The 21,818-nt window shown below is 37.9% G+C and overlaps 1 protein-coding gene across 2 annotated transcripts in view; it reads left to right on the top strand.

Moving 5' to 3' along the window:
* The window catches only part of prkar1b.L (protein kinase, cAMP-dependent, regulatory subunit type I beta L homeolog), a 147,892-nt gene that overhangs the window by 101,311 nt on the left and 24,763 nt on the right, over positions 1 to 21,818 (top strand). For both annotated transcript variants that reach the window (XM_018236407.2, XM_041577207.1), the window contains 3 exons: positions 4,400 to 4,558; positions 12,505 to 12,565; positions 20,714 to 20,835. In XM_018236407.2, coding sequence (XP_018091896.1) covers positions 4,400 to 4,558; positions 12,505 to 12,565; positions 20,714 to 20,835 — 342 coding nt within the window. The remainder of the gene's footprint in view (positions 1 to 4,399; positions 4,559 to 12,504; positions 12,566 to 20,713; positions 20,836 to 21,818) is intronic.

Below are 21,818 nucleotides of genomic sequence, written 5' to 3' on the forward strand. Positions count from 1 at the left end.
TATTGTGCATCAAAATTACCAGTCATCTGACACCACATCTCATGTGATCGCCTCAGCAGCACTTAAGCGAAAGTACAAATAAGCATGTAATAACGTGATTAGAAAAGCTATGTTATATGATTATGATAATAGGCAAGACTAGTACAAAAAAAAAGAATCTTAGGCTTGTGCACAAGAGACAACTCTAGGATACTCTGGCAATGCAAAAGTTACATTTAGGGCAGAGACACACAGGGAGATTCGGGGAGATTAGTTGGCAAGCGACAAATCGCCTCTTCTTCGCCTTCCCACTGGCTAGAATCTAAATCACCGGCAGGATGCCACTCGGAAAGCCAAAGCGATCCGAGTGCCATCCCGCCGGCAATTTACATTTTAGCTGAAGAAGTTCTAAAGACAGTTCGGGGAGATTAGTCGTCTGAAGAAGAAGTGATTTGTTGCTGGGCAACTAATCTCCCGAAATAGCAGCGTGTGTCTCTGCCAGTGGTGGAACTACCAGAGGAGCAGGGGGTGCAATTGGGCCAGGGCCCGCACCCCCTCTAGTTACATACATTACTGGTCTCTGCCCTTAGGCACTTATTACAATGTTGTCAGTTTGGACATCAGCTGTCACCTATAGTATGATGTAGACTTGGAGCACAGCAGAAAATTTACCTGCATGATTGGGTGCAGTGCTCACAATTAAATGGGTGGTTCACCTTTAAGTGAACTTTTAGTATGTTATAGAATGGCTAATTCTAACCACCTTTTCAATTGGTCTTCATTCTTTATTTTTTAACTATTCGACTTTTTCTTCTGACTCTTGCCAGCTTTTAAATGTGGGTCACTGACCCCCATCTAAAAAACAAATGCTTTGTAAAGCTACAACTTTATTGTTATTGCTATTTTTTATTACTTACCTTTCCATTCAGACCCTCACATACTCATAATCGAGTCTCTTATTTAAATTGATGCATGATTGCTAGGGTAATTTGGACACTAGCAACCACATTGCTGAAACTGCATACTGGAGTGGTGCTGAATAAAAAGCGAAATAACTCAAAAACCACAAATAATAAAAAGTGAAAACCAATTGCAAAGTGTCTCAGAACATCAATCTCTACATCAAACTATAAGTTAACTCAAAAGTGAACAACCCATTTAATACCTGGTCAATGACTTTTGTACAGGGCTTCCTTGAACCACTGGGTTCTGAGGCATGCAACTAGGGCCAGAGGTACTACAATTTTAAAATGCCCAGGTCTGTGTGTGTTTTTGCCCTTAGCCTATATTAATACACAAGCTAATTTTGTCCGGTTTCATTATTTATGTACAGTATTTCCCATTTTGATTAGAGGGCAGCAGGAAACTTGGCAAATGCCCTTTGTGGCAACATACATGTAAGTGTCAGCTAACACATTTGCTCATGGACCTAGCTCACTGCAACTGCCACTTACTTAAAATATCAGCCTCCTTTGGTTCTTAAAGTAGATATCTCAAGTGAATTGTCGGCTGATGAAGAACCAATTCGGAATAGCACCAGTAACTTCAATATGATTATCACTCATTCTGTGAGCAGGAAGGAGTGAAAACTTGTGCAATAGAACTAACCATTGTGGTTGCAAGTTTGTGAACCAAGCCTAACAGGACATTATTTGAGGATATCCTTTCTTAACTAATGTATTTGCCATGAATACACAGTGAATTGTTTCACCTGAATGCAAGCAAGGATATCCTGAATACTGACAGTTAGACCTACCTTGAACATCACTGTTGTGTGAAAAATGATCAGAAGTCCACATTTGTTCCACCTTGTAGTGCAAGATATCCTGCCAGTTCAGGATATTGGTCATTTGTCAGCGACAGCTAAACTCCAGATAACTCTTTTTTTTGTTCAAATTGTTCCTCATTATCATCCTTATTCCCTCTTGACCTTCACAATTTCCTCTTTTAGATTCATTTGCAGTAAAACTCAGGGCATAGTCACTTTTTTCTGCCTGTACAGACCTCTCAGTTTATTTCTTATGAGGCACAGGGGCTCTCTCCCTCGTTAAATAATTATATATATATATATATATATACAGTTTGTAGCTGGTGCACACGGTGAAACATCCAATGCCTGTGTGCTGGTTCAAACCAATAACATTGTTCATTAACCAAAAGAAACCGCACCAACCAGGACTTGATATAAAGTTTGTGGGATGTATATATATATATATATATACATCCCACAAAGAAGATCCGCACTCTCAGCACTTAAATTGAAATCAAAAAGTTTTATTAACTAAACGACTAACGTTTCGGCATCTCCGAGGCCTTTCTCAAAGTGGTGATAGGCATTCAAAAAACGCATTAAGTACCTATGATGGCGGGAGAAAGAATTAATTGACTGACATGTCATCATCATCATCATCAATGTGCGTCAACTAGTTAAATTACATATATAAAATTCGTATTGTTACTTAACAAAAATGAATACAGGAATAACCACATTTATATTAAAATTCCCCTATTGGGCTAAAAACAACAAAGTTAAAATAATGTATTTTGTAACAATTCTTAATCCTAATTGTAACCCTCTGTACTTCCCAGCACAATATGTTACTTATGTTACAATTACCTACAATTGAGTGTAGATGAAAGGTCTGTCTTAGGAAACCCTCTATAGCGATAGCCGGCAGCCAAACATGGAAATTCATTGCAAATTCGCGCCTGGTGAATAAATTCGCCCATCACTAATTATAAACCAATAGTGAGCCTGAAGACAAGTGTGAGAACCTTTTAGCTTAAAGGGATATTCTGACACAATTTGCAATTGGTTTTCTCTTTTTATTATTTGTGGTTTTTGAGTTATTTAGCTTTTTATTCAGCAGCTCTCCAGTTTGCAGTTTCGGCAATCCAGTTGCTAGATTCCCGATTACCCAAGCAACCATGCATTTATATGAACAAGACACTGAAATATGAGTAGGAGAGGCCTAAATAGAAAGAGGAGTAATACAAAGTAGCAATAACTATACATTACAGAGCATTTGATTTTAGATGCGGTCAGTGACCCCCATTTGAAGACCTAGGGTTTAGAGTATAGGGTATCAGAAAATTCAGTAATATAGTAACTGTCATTTTATTAAGGGTTTTATGGTAGTTCACAATTTTTTCTTTTGAAAATAATGGCAGTCATTCTTTTGATTTCCTTATTAACCTCCCATATAAAAGATCACCAAAGCCATGGACTTTTTGTGTACTTTGGGAAAACGTTTTATTATCAGCAATATCACCATAGTTGTTGTCTGTGACATCAGAGAAATAGGTGAAGAGTAGGGGGTTTCAACGTGGGTGAAGAGTAGGGTTTTTAACATTCGTTTGATGGTTTCTGAGGTGGTGTGGTTTGCTATTCTTGCAATGCAATTACTATTTAGCTTGATATTCAAACTTTTCAGTTGGTATGGCAAAAGTTATTGTTTTCCAGTAGCATGACCAGTGGTTCAGATAAGTGGGAATCCGTGATAACGGAGTTCTCACAAGAATTTTTTGGTGGGAAAGAAGTTCCTTTAAGAACTTCAAAGGATCCATTAGGAAAAGGTCTAAATAAATCTAGTCTGGGGGCTATTCCTGATTACTGAGTTTCCCATGTATATTGATATGTATCTGCCCAGGGATAAAGGTAAGTTCACAAATGCTAACTGACAACGCTCAGATTATTATTTCACTTTATGCAATATGTAAACAAACCTCTTATTGAATATGAGAAAGGTTATCTGTGTTATACTTGTAGCAAATGGTTTACCTTTAAATAAAACCCCTTTGGGTTCTATTTGCAAATAAACACTGTGACACCTTGTTTCTCAAGAGGTTATTCTGTGACAGACTTGAGAAAGGGTAAACAAGAAGACACCAGGCTGGAAGGCAAAGTATTTGAGAGCTAATTGGTTTAGGAGAAAGAAATGGCCCTGTTGGGACAAAGAAGAAGAGCCATCAAAGGCCACCCTGAGTTTCTTCTCCTTAACTCTCAGGGATGCGGTTTGATTTTGACCCTCATTACGGCTATCAACACAGCTATCAACACATCTTCTTCCTTTTAGGTCTGTCAGTGTAATAAAAGGTCACAGTTGTGACAGTTCTGCTTGTCAATTCTGTTAGTGTTCAGTGCTAGGGAAAAAAATAACCTGGACCCAATAAACCACAGGAGCTGAAAATTCCAGAGCAAATACACTTATTGTGCCAAAGCAGCAAATCCTGAAATTCTATCCTCAAAGTAAGTTGTCAACCCTTTGTGACCAAGTGAGGAAACTATTAGGCTATTGTTTGAGCTCCTATTCTTTGCTCCGACTCATTAGGCAACAGATTATTAATAGGTTTTCAAATAACAGAAAAAGCAAACAATTTCCTGCTGGTAAGCTCTGTCTTCTTTTTTTCCTTCATCTAGGTCTACGTAAATGGAGAATGGGTGACCAACATTGGAGAAGGAGGAAGCTTTGGAGAACTTGCATTAATCTACGGCACACCAAGGGCTGCAACTGTCAAGGCCAAGACAGACCTAAAGCTTTGGGGCATAGATAGGGACAGCTACAGAAGGATTCTAATGGTGAGTAGTCAGGTTTCAGTGCAGCATTTTGTCCCTTTTCTCACATTTAGGATATTTCAGGATCTTCACTTAACTTTGATCTGCTTCCTCTTGGTGATTAAAGTTCCTAGCCATAACCTCAACATTCATATATTACATTCCATAAAAGGATATACCCTTAAAAAGGTGTCAATTATGCTGGTTATGGTTTTTCTTGTGGTTTCATTTATCCAAGAGGGAGTTCTAATTCTAAACAACATACTTATTGTTAGGGATTCACCAAATCCACTATTTTGGATTCGGCTAACACCCAAATTAGTCAAGATTCAGCCAAATACCTGACCAAATCTTAACCCTTATTTGCATATGCAAATCAGGGAGGGAAAAAGAGAGCCGTGCTCTTACTTCCTTGTTTTGTGACAAAAATTCACATGATTTTCAGGATTCGGATTCAGTTTGGCCAGGCACGATGATTCGGCCAAATCCGAATCCCGCTGAGAAAGTCCGAATCGTGGCTGAATACCAAACCAAATCCTGGATTGAGTGTATCCCTACTTATTTTATATTAGCAAAATTATTCTTAGTGCTCCATTGGCAGACTGTGTTAGTTTAAGAAGAATGCTATAAGCAATATGACTATTCCTATTCACATAGACATATGGAATAAAGGAATATTTGCTCTTAATAAACTATTAACTCATAGTCCAACAAAATATTTTAGGTAAAATACATGTAACTTCTGTAAAACCAAAACCTTATGTTGGGTATTGGTAGGTCCTAGGCCTCAAGGTGGCCATATATGGACCGATAAAAGCAGGTGACAGACCAAGTAGGCAGTGTATGGGGCCCTCCAACAGGCTCCCCAACTGATATCTGTCCGAAAATCTGCCATATGCCGATCAGGCAGGTTTAAAACTTGCGTCAGATTGAGAACCCCATCAGTTCATTTATGTGGTCCTTGCTTTGACTGCCTGCATTCCTGGGGTTGTGATTTGATTATTGGGCCCTAGTTTTACCAGGTCTATACTTATCTTAAAATGGATTTATAATCCCATGAATGTGGATCAAAACCACCCAGCAGTAAACAATCCTCTTCCTGTGTGTCAGTGCCCTTTCATGTCTGTATGACAGTGCCTTTCCTCTCCATTCGTGTGTCAATAGCCCACTCACCTTTAATGTCACCAGAGAGTAGACTTTGGCACAAAAACCCAACACAATGGCACATGTCAGGCCAGGCTGAGAAGGGGTGGGTAAGATTCATTGTGGGTTGTAAAATTCTGACTCACACATCAATACGGCCTATCCATCACTACTATATTAGACACAATTTTGGGGGTAAAGTTGAAATAGCTCCCTTCAGCTCCAGGTGCAGAAACAAAAGGTCAATCTTTTGCTTGAGTATTGGGTTATTGGATAACAATGACCTGATAACTTTTTCATTTATCTTGTGATACACACTAGAGTGCCAATAAAACACAGTACAGGAAGACAATGTTATTGTTGCTTACCTGGTCAAAACTGGAGGAACTTCTACATCCCATGACCACACAGGACAGAACACAGGAAGCAGAAAGATTCTGACTGTTGATGCTTCCTTAACTCGCCCTGGTAGTGCCTTCCTGTGAGCTCTTTATTTCAGGGTTCGAGTCCAGAGCTGTAATAGAAAATCGAATCTAATTTTTCTCTCTCTCGCTCTCCCTCTCCTTGATAAAGGCCCCAATGTGGGGCAAAACATTGGATATGCATTGTAAATAAAACACATTTATTTCCACTATATTTTTATTCAAACGTCGTGTATCCAACGTTTATATATATATATATATATATATATATATATATATATATATATATATATAAAAGTCCAGAAAGTACCTGCTCTCTATCCCTTCAGGTTTGTGGTGGGTGCTCGGTCAAAATTATGACATTTAGGGGCTGATTCACTAAGGGTTGAATATCGAGGGTTAATTAACCCTCGATATTCGACTGGGAATTGAAATCGTTCGACTACGAATATCGAAGTCGAAGGATTTAGCACAGATAGTACGATCGAATTATTCCTTCGATCGAACGATAAAATCCTTCGAATCGAACGATTCGAAGGATTTAAATCCAACGATCGAAGGAATATCCTTCGATCAAAAAAAGTTAGGTAAGCCTATGGGGACCTTCCCCATAGACTAACATTGACTTCGGTAGCTTTTAGATGGTGAACTAGGGGGTCGAAGTTTTTTTTAAAGAGACAGTACTTCGACTATCGAATGGTCGAATAGTCGAACGATTTTTACTTCAAATCCTTCGATAGTCGTAGTCGAAGGTCGAAGTAGCCCATTCGATGGTCGAAGTAGCCCAAAAAAACTTCGAAATTCGAAGTTTTTTTACTTCGAATCCTTCACTCGAAGTTAGTGAATCGGCCCCATAATCTTCAAAGATGGATCCGCACTCCAAACAATTTAATCAAAGTGATTTTTTAATCACGTGAGTGATGATTCAATAAAAATCACTTTGATTAAATTGTTTGGAGTGCGGATCCATCTTTGAAGATTATAAATATATATATTTATATATATATATATATATATATATAGATACCTGTATATATAAAATACATATGTAACATATATCATACTGTAAATAATACAGCAGGGAAAGTAAGTATTGAACACGTCAACATTTTTCTCAGTAAATATATTTCTAATGGGGTTATGAAATCTCACTAGATGTAACAACCTAAGAAATCGAAATAAATAAGTCCATTAGAAATATATTTGCTTAAAAATGTAAGCCCCATTTATTAAGAAAATATACCGTAAGTCCCATTAGAAATATATTTATTGAGAAAAACGTTGACATGTCCAGTACTTATTTTCTCTGCTGTATAAAAAAGGGAGAAAGAGAGAGAACAAAAATAACAACTGGTAACAAATATGTGAATATAAATGTATTTTGATGACAAATACACAGTGTTATGCTCGTTATACTTGTAGAGAAATGATGCAAAAATTGAATTTGAGGGATGTCGTTTTTCACAAAAGCCCCACTATTTCTCTGCAAGGAAAGTTTTAAGTAGCCGTAAAACTTTATGCTGAAACCTCTGGGATCAATAACAGATTTTACATTTCTGCAGCTGGATTCATGATTTAGTATGCAGTGCAAGGCCACAGGCTTCTGTTTTGGTCATTCTCACTATGTTCTCTGCAACAACCTTAGTTCTCAGGCATTTGGCAAGGAGAAGGGGTGCTTGGAAGGCATTTTAATTTGGCAGTGTTTCTGAAAACCTGAATCCATTTTAGTACTGCAGAGCTTTGAAGATAATCTAACCTCACGATCTTTGGGTCAAAGATAGCCTCTCACGGTGCCATTAGAGTTTTTCTCGCTGCATAGGGTTACAAACCCAGTTCATATTTAGTAGAAGACTTTCACACGCAATCATTTTTTGACTTTAACTCCTTCAGTATAAAGAGCATGTAACGCTCGGTGCTGCTCAGAATAAGTGATTTATTGGACCTTCAGATTGTAGGCTAGTGTTACACACAGTGTTACTTTTCTCTAATGTCTGTGTATAGTATCAATGACAAAATACAAGGCAGCGTCTCCAGACACTCACAGTTCTGTACAAAGGCTACATATTCAGATGACAGCTTCATGAGCCAAACCCATAGCAGTTTCCATAGTATGTAAAGGAAAGCAACTGGAGACTGATTTAAGGTGACCATATACAAACTTGTTCTGAATAGAAAGATGACTAATAAAAAAAAAATAGCAATAACAATAAATGTGTAGCCCTATAGAACATTTTAGGCGGGGTCCATAACCCCCATCTGAAAGCTAGAAAAAGCAAATAATTCAAGAGCAATCCTCTTCTGTCTACCGCTTTCTTCGCGCGGCACAGTAGATCGGAAAGCTGAACTTTAACTAAAAAGTCAGTTATTTCGTTAAAGAAAGAAGAAGCCTAAAACTGATTTTCCAAGGCTCTTTCAGGCATGATTCATCTCCATTTGTACCTGTACTGCTTTATTAACACTTAGGGGCCGATTCACAAAGGGTCGAATATCGAGGTTTAATTAACCCTCGATATTCGACTGGGAATTAAAATCCTTCGAATATCGAAGTCGAAGGATTTTAGAGCAAATAGTGCGATCGAACGATCGAAGGATTATTCCTTCGATTGAACGATAAAATCGCCTATGGGGACTTTCCTCATAGGCTAACATTGAGTTCTGTAGCTTTTAGATGGCGAACTAGGGGGTCGAAGTTTTTTCTTAAAGAGACAGTACTTCGACTATCGAATGGTCGAATGGTCGAACGATTTTTAGTTTGAATAGTTCGATTCGAAGTCGTAGTCGTAGGTCGTAGTAGCCCATTCGATGGTCGAAGTAGCCCAAAAAACACTTCGAAATTCGAAGTTTTTTTACTTCGAATCCTTCACTCGAAGTTAGTGAATCGGCCCCTAATACTTGGTAGAATCCTATGGGGGCTATTTATCAAAGTCCAAATTAATTTCAATATTTTCTGCTGCAAACTCTGATCAAATCCATTTGGTTTTTTTACGCTTATTTATTATTACATTTTCCTGAAAATTTGCTTTTGCATGAAAAAATCAGATTTTCAAGATTTTTTCGGATTTTTTCATCCGATTCATCACTATTTTCATGATTGTTTCGCAATTTTCGCCCGAAAACTTCAGGGTATTGCACGAAACCCAGCACACATCAAAAATCATTGGGACTTCTCCCATTGACTTATATGCAACCTCGACAGGTCTGAGATGCCGGATTTTCAGATTCTGACTTTTCCATCCTCAGGGTTTAATAAATTCTGAAAAATTTGTGATTTTTTAAAATTCCAATTTTATTTAAAAAAAAAAAAATCACAAATTTTTCGTGATTTTTGCTTTCGGAGTTTAGTAAATAACCCCCTAAAAGTTAACTTGAAGGCAGAATTACATATTAATTGTAGCTGTTTAAAATCAAGTTACTATCAAGTACAAGTCATCATTAATAGAGCCGTGACTGAAAGGCTGGTACAACAAGGTTTTCATGTATTTTATAACAAAGTGGCACTGGAACTTCTGAAAATCTTAAAACCAATGTCCTAAAGTAACATATAAATAAGCATATCCATAGTCACTGATGTTCCATGGCCATTAAAAGGAACAATCCACATGAGTTTTCGGGGCAGATTTACATAGGGTTGAATATTGATGGTTAACTGTAAATCCTTTGACTTCGAAGTCGAAGGACTTTCTGCAAATAGTTAGATCGAACGAAAAATCGTTCGATCAAACGGTTAAATCCTTCGTATCGTTTGATTCAAAGGATTTTAATCCATCGATCAAACGATTATTCTTCGACCAAAAAATTGTTAGAAAGCCTATGGGGACCTTCCCCATAGGCTAACATTGCACCTAGGTTTTAGGTGGCGAAGTAGGGGGTCGAAGTTTTTTTAAAGAGACAGTACTTCGACTATCGAATGGTCGAATAGTCGAACGATTTTTAGTTCGAATTGTTCGAGTCGAAGTCGTTGTCGAAGTAGCCAATTCGATGATCGAAGTAGCCAAAAAAAACCATTTGAAAATTCAAAGTTTTTTTTATCCTATTCCTTCACTCGAGCTAAGTAAATGGGCCCCTTCGACTATACTATATATACATGTGACACAAATGACATCACTAAATGCCATTTATATAGTGAATAAAGCACCCCCTCTTGTAAATTATAAGGATATTATAAGTTACAGAGGAGTTTCATGACCATAAAAAAACACTCGGCCTTCGGGGAGTGTTTTTATACAGGTCATGGAACTCCGAGGTAACTTCTAATATCCTTTTTACATCATGGGGTACTTTATTTGTTATAATACACAAATTTTAGTGAGTCATGTGACAAAAATTACATCACTACTCACCGTTTATAGCTGATGACATCACTACTCACCATTTATAAGGATATAATTTACAAGATATTCATGGCTTTTGTGTATTATATAGTGAATAAAGTACCCCCTATTGTAAAATATAATGATATTATAAGTTACCGAGGAGTTTCATGAACATATAAAAACACGAAGTTGAAGGCCGAGTGTTTATATACAGGTCATGGAACTCCGAGGTAACTTCTAATATCCTCATATTTTGCAACAGGGGGTACTTTTTTTATTACAATACTCAAGTTTTAGTGAGTCATGTGACAAAAATTACATCACTACTCACCGTTTATAACTGATGACATCACTAGTCACCGTTTCTAAGGATATCATTTACAAGATATTCATGGCTTTTGTGTATTATATAGTGAATAAAGTACCCCCTTTTGTAAAATATAAGGATATTATAAGTTACCGAGGAGTTTCATGACCATATAAAAGCACGAGGCCGAAGGCCGAGTGTTTTTATACAGGTCATGGAACTCTGAGGTAACTTCTAATATCCTCATATTTTACAACTGGGGGTACTTTATTTATTATAATACACAAATTTCGGTGAGTCATGTGACAGAAATGACATCAGAACTCACCGTTTATAACTGATGACATCAGAACTCACCGTTTATAAGGATATAATTTACAAGATATTCATGGCTTTTGTGTATTATAAAGATACAGTATATATCACAGGTGTACCATGGTTTTTGTTTGTGGTGCATGCCCTGTGTACTAAGAGGCAGATTTATCAAGGGTCGAAGTGAATTTGAGGGAATTTTTTGGATACTTCGACCATCGAATAGGATACTACGACTTCGAATTTACTTCGACTTCGATTTGAAGTAAAAATCGTTTGACTATTCGACCATTCGATAATCGAAAAAAAAAACTTCGACTTCAATACTTCGCCAACTTAAACTTGCCGAATTGCTGTTCAGCCTATGGGGGACCTCCTGTGTGTTTTGCTAAGTTTTTTTAAGTTGAAGGATTTAAGTCGTTCGATTCGAAGTACGATTGGAGTATGATGGTACGATCTTACTATCGTACTACGATCGAAATACGATCATACGATGTATAAAATCCTCCGACTTTGAATTAGAATGTTGGAGGATTCTATTCGATGGTCGAATTTCGACATTTTTTCTACTTTGAAATTCGACCCTTGATAAATCTGCCCCTTCATGACATGAAAAAATATAATCAGCATATTAACTAAAATTCGATGAAAGTAGAAGGCGCGCACTCAACGTATACAGTGTGAGGTGCTAATCCACAGGAGGCTCCCCATCCAAGTCCCCAAGGCTTTAATGATCAAAAATCAAAAGGAGGATTGCACACTCTATATCAAAAATTAAAGCTTTTTTGCATCCAACAAAATTACAAAAATTATAACAAAAGTATTGTCATATAATCAGCATATTAGTTCCACCATTATGTTCCATCATCAGTATGACGTCATTTACAAATGTGAGCTATAACGTTTCTCGTCTTTTTTTGCCTTCAGTAGCGTCACCTGCCTGGTAAATCAATACAGTTTTGTAAAACTGCAGAGTGACACGTTGTGGAGTTTTCTGCCCCAAAGGTGTTTTTAGAAGCTTAGTTTGGGAAACTAATGGAAGCTTCAAATATCCACTTGTGCTAAGCTTCTTAACATAGTAAAAGCATTCATGCCCTCTTTGTTTTATGGATCACTTGCATTCTTTATTCCAGAAGCGGCCACTGTTTTACAAAAAATTTAATTCATGGACCTCTATCTAGGGTTATGGACCAACTTCATTGCCTAACAAGTGTTGATAGTTGAAAAGGTATTTTAGATCTTCCATCACATGCTTGGAATGTCCACTTTGCCCATGACTACTAAGCAAACAGCACTGGCCTCATTTGCCCTCACATTTTTGCTAATATTTGTGCCTTGAGGCTAAATGTGCAGTTGGGTGTGACCTTTTTGCAGAAGAACCAGAACATCCAATTATGTGTAAAAACCACAGAAATGTTGTGAAATCATTTTTTTTTCTCTTTACGTGTTTTTTTTTCTTTCCCCTAATAACAGGGCAGCACATTGAGAAAGCGGAAGATGTATGAAGAATTCCTGACCAAGGTCTCCATTTTAGGTTAGTTGTCCTCCTTTCCGTTGATGACAGTAGGTGCACGAGCCGTTTTTAGACTCTGAAAACACATGCAGTCAAGTTAGAAAGACCACACAGCAGCCACATAAACGTGCATGGGGGTCCTGCATGCTAGTCATTTTATTGGTTCATGTAAGCTCACATCTGTTACTGAGGTTTTTCTTTCTTGGTATCTCACAGACCAAACCTAAATGATTTTACATGTGTGAATATGAGAAAACGTTCTTCAAATCCCAAGGTTTCAACATGGGAGGGAGCCTTGCCCACACCCTTGTGGTTAAATAATGTGGTTTGATAGATGATTCCCTTTAGAACTGTCTGGATTTAAAATGTTTGGGGGGAAATTTTCCAGTTTATGGTCCACTAACTAAAACATAAGTTGGACATATATCAAGGAGCGTATTGGATAATTGACAGGTGTATTAAACGATATAGCATAATGATTTTCTTCAGCAGGCACGAGGAAATGGTTTCCGTGTTTATAATTTCTTTGTTGCAGGACTTTTTCTATATAAGACACAGCAGGAAGTGAGAGCCTTGCAATAATAAAACTTCAGTTTGCAAGGGATCCTGAATAAAGCATATTCAGTGATGGGAGTATTTGTCGCGTTTCGATTCGCCGAAAAACTACCAAAATGCGAATTTTGACATTTTGCATCAATTTTGAGGCCTGCATTAAAGTCAATGTGCATCCGAATAATGTTGACGCGCAACAGTTTTGATGCAAATGACTATTCTGACACGCGTCCAATTTTTTTGGCACCCGCCGAATTTTCCCTGCAGTTTTGAGAATTTATTTACCGGCAGCGTAGCGCGGAAATTGATTTAATATATGGGTGTGGACTTGTTTGCTCTGCCTACGTAAACTTTTTTCTATCTCTTCCTTTATCATAACTAAATCAGTCATAGACATCTCCAGATAGCACTTCTGCTAATATAAATTACTCTTTAAATGAAGGGCATTAGGTTGTACCATGAGTGTTTTGAGACACTTGCTCATATCCTAATACATTAAATAAGGGGTGGTTCACCTTTATGTTAACTTTAAGGGGCAGATTTATCAAGGGTCGAATTTCGAGGGTTAAAAACCCTCGGAGTAAAATCCTTCAAATTCGAATATCGAATTCAAAGGATCTACCGCAAATACTTCGATTGAACGATCAAATAAAAATTGTTCGATCGAACGGTTTTAAGCGATCGATCAAAGGATTTTTATTCAACCACAAAAAACTTAGAAAAGTGCTGGGGAAGGTCCCCATAGGCTAACATTGAACCTCGGTAGGTTTAAAGTGGCGAAGTATGAAGTCGAAGTATTTGTTAAAGAGACAGTACTTCGACTATCGAATAGTCGATCGATTTGTACTTCGAATCATTCGATTAGATCGAATTCGATTAGACCAATTCGATGGTCGAAGTACCCAAAAAAATATTTTGAAATTCTAATTTTTTTCAATTCAAATTATTCCCTCGAGCTTAGTAAATCTGCCCCTAAATATGTTATGGAATGGCTATTTCTAAGCAACTTTTCAATTGGTTTTCATTATTTTTTTTATTTTTTTTATAGTTTTTGAATGAAAGATGTATACAAATATGAGAAATGAAAAGTAGCAATAACTTTAAATGTTTAGCTTTACAGAACATTTGTTTTTCATATGGGTCAGTGGCCTTCATTTGAAAGCTGAAGAGACCCATATGAAAAACAAATGCTCTGTAAAGCTACACATTAATAGTTATTGCTACTTTTTATTTCTCATCTTTGTATTCAGCCTGTCTCCTAATCATATTCCAGTCTCTTATACAAATCAATCCATGGTTGCTAGGGTAATTAGGACCCTAGCAACCAAACTGCTGAAGTGACAAACTAGAGAGCTGCCGAATAAAAAGTTAAACAACTAAAAAACCACAAATAGTAAAAAATGAAAACCAATTTCAAATTGTCTCAGAATATTACCCTCTACTTCATGTTAAATGTTAAAGGATCAGTAACATAATTTAAAAAAAAAAAAAAAAGAAATTCTTTAGTATAGAACGAAAAAAAGCCACAAAGACAAATGAAACTTTTAAATTGCTAAGTCTTTATTAAGAAATAACTTACAGAAACTCCGCTTGCGCTCCTCTTCAAAAAAGGCGACACAGCAACGATCCATCATGCGGCGCTCGATTTCTCCTCCCTGGCTATCTCCTATAAGGAAAGCAGGGAGGAGAAATCAAGCGCCGCGCGATGGATGGCCCGATCACCTTTTCTGAAGAGGAGCGCAAGCGGACTTTCGGTTAGTTATTTCTTAATAAAGACTTAGCGATTTAAAAGTTTGATTTGTCCTTGTGTTTTGTTTTTCGTTCTATATAAACGATTTTTTTATTTTTAAAACTGTTGTTACTGGTCCTTTAACTGAAAGGTGAATGACCCCTCTACTTATACAGGGACCCAATAGGAATGTTTTGCCTCCAATAAGGATTCATTATATGTTAGTTGGGATCAAGTGCAAGGTAATGCTTTAAACATACAGAGGAAAAAGGAAACATTTAAAAAAAATTCAATTCTTTGATTAAAATGGATTCTATGGGAGACGGCCTTTCCTCTAATTCAGAGCTTTCAGGATAATGAGTTTCCGGATAATGGATCCCATATCTGTGTTTAAAATACAGGTATGGGACCTGTTATCCAGAATGTTTGGGACCTTGGGTTTTCCAAATAATGGATCTTGCTGTAATTTGGATCTTCATACCATAAGTCTTTTAGAAAATCATGTAAACATTAAATAAACCCAATAGGCTGGTTTTGCTTCCAATAAGGATTAACTATATCTTAGTTTAGATCAAGTACAAGCTACTGTTTTATTATTACAGAGAAAAAGGAAATCATTTTTAAAACTTTGGATTATTTTATGGGAGATGGCCTTTCCGTAATTCAGGGCTTTCTGGATAACGGGTTTCCCAATAACAGATCCCATACCTGTACAGCATTTCTAGTCTGTTCTTAGGCTGTAGCTCTTTATTGGCTTGTAGAAGTCATTATAGACCTCTTAAACATTTCTCTGTTATCCCTGAGGTTTTGTTTTGCTATGATGAATGCGATAGAATATGTTCTCATGCCATTGATATCCTTCTGCAGAAGGAAACAACAAAAAGCCCAAGCCTCTCTGACTGATCAATCACCATTAGCCCAAGACAAACGTTTGATAAGTGGGACAGCAATGTCCATTACCACGTTACTGAGACCGGCACATAGAAGGCTTTGCTTTGCTGATTACATTAGGTTACATTTTAGCAAATAGGTTAAAGCAAACACGATGGGAGCTTTAACAAAACATCAATAAGAAGCAAACACGCTTCTATAAACGCAGTCATGGTGGCTGGCCGGACTAAACCTGAGAATATGTTCTTGAACTTCACAAAAGGTTTCTGCAAGAAGTCATTTCAAACACTTTCATGTTTTTACTCATGCCTAATAAATCATTATTGCATTCTTTTAATGTAGAACTATTCTATTGATTGTCTAACCATCCCCCCAAAAACCAACATGACTGTGTCAAGATCTGACCCTTTATTTTGGCCTCAGTGTGCTGCACCTTTGTTCATTCCTTGCTGGTTTTAGTTATGTTCATTATTGGGGTGGCAAATAAAAGCACTTTCTACCCTGACAGCTAGATAAAATCTACAGTGTAATATTTATCTGTCATCTAGAGAGCGCCAACACATTTACTCCATGCAAAATGTTTATATAACCATTAAAACTGCTCCTAGTAAGGCCTGGACAGCAGACCTGGTGTGATGGGAGTTGCCCTCTCTGAGATCCGTGCTCAGTAAATCAATAGGAACAACTCTTAGGGCAGAGACAAACGCTCAGTTTCAGGGAGATTTAGTCGCCTGGCGATAAATCGACTCTTCTTCGGGGCAACTAATTTCCCCGAACTGCCTCCCGCCGGCTAGAAAATAAATCGCCGGAGGGATGGCACTCGGATCCGACATTGTCTGAAGTTTCCTCTAGAGGCAACTTTGGGTGACTTCGGGAAACGAAGTGCTCTAATTGCCACCCCACTCGCAATTTACATTCTAGCCGGCGGGAGGCAGTTTGGGGAGATTAGTCGCCCTGAAGAAGAGGAGATTTGTCATTGGGCGAATCTGAGCATGTGTCTCTGCCCTTAATTAATCATACTTACCACATTACATTTTTAAAATTCTTTAACCAAGATGTTGTAATTGCCTGAGGAAGACTGGGGCTCATTTATCAACATTATGCAACAAATCAGTGATTGGCTTTCTTCATCCAGCTGCAGGTGAAGCAATGAATGCAACAATTTTGATTGGTTGCCATGGATTACTACCCACGGGTTAATTTTCCCAGTGTTGATAAATGACCCCAGTTGTGGGCATAAAGTGCCTTGACACCCTGCGCCTCTCAGCACTGTATGATTGGGTGGTATCCCATGGTAAAAACCTTATTGCGTGGTGTTTCCTGGCTGGAATATTTGCTCACCTGGCCTGCTGTATTATATATAAAACAGCAATCAACAACTACATTGAGCAAATTAAGGGCGTAATTAAGGCACTGCCAATAGCAAAAGAGAATACCAAGGCATAGTTGGTGCATTTTTAGAATGCATTAGGCTTGCTGGCATATATTTTGGTGCTTTAAATGGGTAGTTCACCTTTAAGTTAGCTTTTAGTTATATTATTATAATATTATAGAATGACCAATTCTAAGCAACATTTCAATTGGCCTTCATTATTTATTTATTTTTTATAGTTTTTGAATTATTTGCTCTCCATTTCCTTCCGGTGCATTACTAATGCTTTCCAGCCTGTGGCATGTTTAGCAGACTCTTCAACATGCATTGCTTTATATAAAAATCATAAACAGATGATCACGGAAACCTTATGTATATACAAATAATGACCGACCAGGCAATTATGAGAGTGTGTATGTGTATATATGTGTATATAAATGCATTTGTTCCAGCTATTCACATACAGTAAACCATTATCAGTCTGTGTTATTATTTTGCTGGAAAAGTATGCCGTTCGTAAACAACAGAGAACTATGTTAAATTACTTTTGGCTGCCCTCCCCCATTTTCCCACGGTATGGCTATTGACACGTAGTCTGTGAGAAGCGAACAATGTTTAAATCTGTTGGCATAATAAGAAGGGCCTTTTAATATCATCATCATCATCTCCTCCAGGCAGCTGTGCCGTGCGGCAGTATTTATGTTGGAACTCTGGTTTAGGTGACATTGCTCTGCCACGCTTGAACAATAGTGCGTGCACTAATTAGCCGGCAAGTCAGAGCAAGCAAGACCAAAGCTAATGTACCTGCTTGTGAGAGGTTATAATTCCATGTAGGATTAAGGGTTTAAAAACCCATCCAGCAGGTGTGCAGTTCAAATCAATAGGTTATTTCCCTACTGAAGCTGTGCCTTGCGGCTGGCTCTGCATATTGTTTTCTATGGGTGAAATCAACCCTAGTCCACAAGGTTTTCCTCGGTAAAAACAGTGAAGCCTGGTTACAGCCAGACACAAGTAATACGAACTAGCAAGCCCCTCCAGGACAGTTTATTTTATTTTTTATCTGTTATTAATATAGAGCTGATACATTTCTGCAGCACTTTACAGAGATTATACATATAAATCCCTGCACAGTGGAGATTACAGTCTTAGGTTCCTATTTACATACAGTGGGGTCATTTAACCTGCCTGTAAATGTTTGGTGTGTGGGAGGAAACCCACACTGAAATACTCACACACATTGCGCAGATCACTAAATACATTATAATGCTAAATACATGCTAATTTCAAATGAAATACACACAATATATAAATACAGTATGTTATGCAAGGGGAATGTGTGACACAGACTGGCTACTTGAAATCACTTTTGTCACCTGATGGCACTATTGTGTTCTTCTATTGTGTACATACTTTAAAAAGATCCTGTGATCTCATGGATCATAATAGTGCAGTGCAGTGGCTAGACTTCTAGGGGTAAATTTACTAAATGCACTTCGCCAGTTGAAAATTCGCTCAGACAACGCTAATTTACTAAAATGCGAAGTTGCGTAGGGGGCACTGAACGCTGGAAAATTTTCACTGGCGTTACTACGGCAATCAAAGTGAAGATGCGCCAGCGTTTTTTTTTTGCCTAGTGCAACTTCGTTGCTCAGGCTAATTTGCATACGGCGGGAATTTTTTTTAAAGTTGAATGGACGTATATGTTGCAGCAAATACATTACATTACACAAGTCCAGGGAATCTAAAAGAAAATAGAGTTGTTATAATGCCCTACACATGAGCCCACTGTATAGTCAATGTTCCATATGTTAGAAAATATATGGGGGAACCCAGTTACCCGAAAAAAAATTTGAGGTCTATCACTCTGAAAAAAGGAAAAGACTCCAGCGTTAGAGTGCAAATGAGCGATAGCGTCTGCCTCTTTCGCTAGCGAAGTTACATTAGTAAATCGGCGAAGTGCCTAAAAGTGGTAACTCTGGCGAATCGTCGCTAGCACTAGTCACTTCGCCCTTTAGTAAATCTGCCCCCTAGATAGTAAAGAGGGCATGAACACAAATGAATTACTGTATTGTCAACTGACATTTATTAAAGTGCAGTTAAACCCTTCTTCCTCTGGAGTGTATCATCAGAAACCAAACGTTTGTAGACTTTTTTTGGGTTCGAAGCCTCAGTCTGTGCGGCAACATTTTTTCACACTCCCTTCTCCAAACTAGTTTGGAAACATATACAGAATGGTTAAGTCACCCTGATATAGTGTTCCCGATGTACCTAGAACAGCAATTTATCATTCCCTGACAGTCTTATCTCAGTTGTGGTTCAGGCTGGGCCCATGTGCATTGCTTTGGATTCCATAGGAGGAACTGCTATAGTTATATTCATTTATATCTGTATTCCACTGACCATTCAGAAAAACATTGTGTGGCCTCATATTAGTTGAAAACAGGGTTGACCTCCATTTGATGATTTGATATATTTGTATGACAGTTTCATTTTTTAATGTATTGAGGCCCGCAAATCATTATTCAGATCATCTTTCCACTGCATTGAAAAGTCACTGGTGTCAAACACAATTGAATGTTATCAATTCAGATAAATGCAGTTGGACAGTGGCAGCATGAAATGAATTTATAAAGCAATGTCATCTTTGGGCTGGTCATTTTTACTCCCATCATGTAGTTGCTTTTGATCCTAATTTTTTAGTTCCTGATGGTGTACCAACCTGCTGATCACTTCATCCATGTCTTCTCTCACTGGAGTTGACTTGCAGTGGTAGCAGCTCTTTGGGAACCACCTGGTCCCATGTTAAGTCATAGTGGCTGTAGAACACTTCCAGGCTCACCATGAGGAGGTGCTATAGGTGAAAATCACACAAAGAGGAAAAGGGCTCCTTATTTTCCATTACAATAGTAGAGTCTGTAAGGGTCATATTGGGTTTCTTTCCCATTTTCCCCATTATGGAATTTCTCAGACCTCAGCTAGGGCACATGCAGAATAGAACCCCGTTTTAGATCATTGTCTTCTTTGTTAGAGTTTAGTGCAAGGTTACTGGTCAACCAGTTAATTGAGAGTCTATGCTGAGGGATCTTCATGGATCTGTTCAGTTTTTGATGATTAAACTGTTTTCACCAAGTCATACTTTAATCTACTGTGATTTATTCACTGCAGTCCATCTGAATGTATTTTCTTTGCAAAAGAACTGAGATAGCTTAAAATCTTAAAGAGAAACTAAACCTGAACAGGGATTTATTTCCCATTAGAAGAAAGAACTTTCATTCATTATATTCACATGCATTTCCCAGGGCGTTACATGGCCGCTTGCCTCAGGTGAGAAGTTCTCAGAAGACTTCAAAGAACCGTACAAGATATGCTGACCCACAGATGGGGTTGTAATTAATAAAAATCTATACAGAATACCCTTACTAAGAATAAATAGAAATTTCCACTGATGTCTGCATTTATATATGTCAAAAAGTCAGATTATGTTGATTCAACAAACGACATCACCATCCAAGCTTCAGTATTTTATTGTTGACTTTATAAATTGAACCTCCTTTGCAGTTTACTGTACTTTAATGTCTCGGCATGATCCCCGATTGTTATTGACTCTTTGATCCTTCTTGTTCAGAATCGCTAGACAAGTGGGAACGTCTGACAGTGGCAGATGCTCTTGAACCAGTTCAGTTTGAAGACGGAGAGAAAATCGTCGTTCAGGGCGATCCTGGGGATGATTTCTTTATCATAACAGAGGTAATTGCGCGTTTCTTCTTTTTGAACTGAAATTTTGGCATTACATCATGGCTGTTGTTAGAGACGCTAGATCATTATCTGCTACTCAGGTATAAAGAAGCACTGGTAGTTTGGTTAAGAGAACAACAGCAGGGGTATGTCACCAGCATCGATGACATATAGTAGGTGATAGTATCTAAAATTTAAGGAAAAACATTACACTGCTTGTTCCATGCTTTTTATGTGCTTTAGCTGAAACCATTGACAGTCAGCCATTGGCTGACTGTAAGCTCAAAATAGAGCAATCACCTTGGTATCTTTGGACTTTGTTCTAGCAATTAGGATACTGCCCCAAATATCTGATGCCGTTCAGGGGTCGTTTTTCCACTCATAGGGTACAATGCCCCAATATATGAGGTACAGCTACTGCTGAAGGGTAGGTGTATTCTAGGGAAAAAGTAAGTAATACAAAGACACCCCATACAAAAAAATGATTATATTTAATGTTAATGTTCAACTTTTGAACCAAGAAGCCACAAGATTTACCACTACAAGGTACAGCAAGGGCAATGTTCAGTATCTGATAACAAAACATAGAGGGGCACATTTAGCTAGGGTCGAATATCGAGGGTTAATTAACCCACGATATTTGACTGTCTTAGTAAAATCCTTCGACTTCGAATATCGAAGTCGACGGATTTACCACCATTCCTACGATCGAACGATCGAAGGAATAATCGTTCGATCAAACTATTAAATCCTTCGTATCGAACGATTCGAAGGATTTTAATCCACCGATCGAATGATATTCCTTCGATCAGAAAAATGTTAGGAAGCCTATGGGGACGTTCCCCATATGCTAACATTGGCCTCGGTAGGTTTCAGGTGGCGAACTAGGGGGTCGAAGAATTGTTTTTTAAAGAGACAGTACTTTGACTATCAAATGGTCGAATAGTCAAACGATTTTTAGTTTGAATCGTTCGATTCGAAGTTGAGGGTCGTAG

This window comes from Xenopus laevis, chromosome 9_10L, assembly GCF_017654675.1.
Source record: "Xenopus laevis strain J_2021 chromosome 9_10L, Xenopus_laevis_v10.1, whole genome shotgun sequence".
NCBI classification, from domain to species: Eukaryota; Metazoa; Chordata; class Amphibia; order Anura; family Pipidae; genus Xenopus; species Xenopus laevis.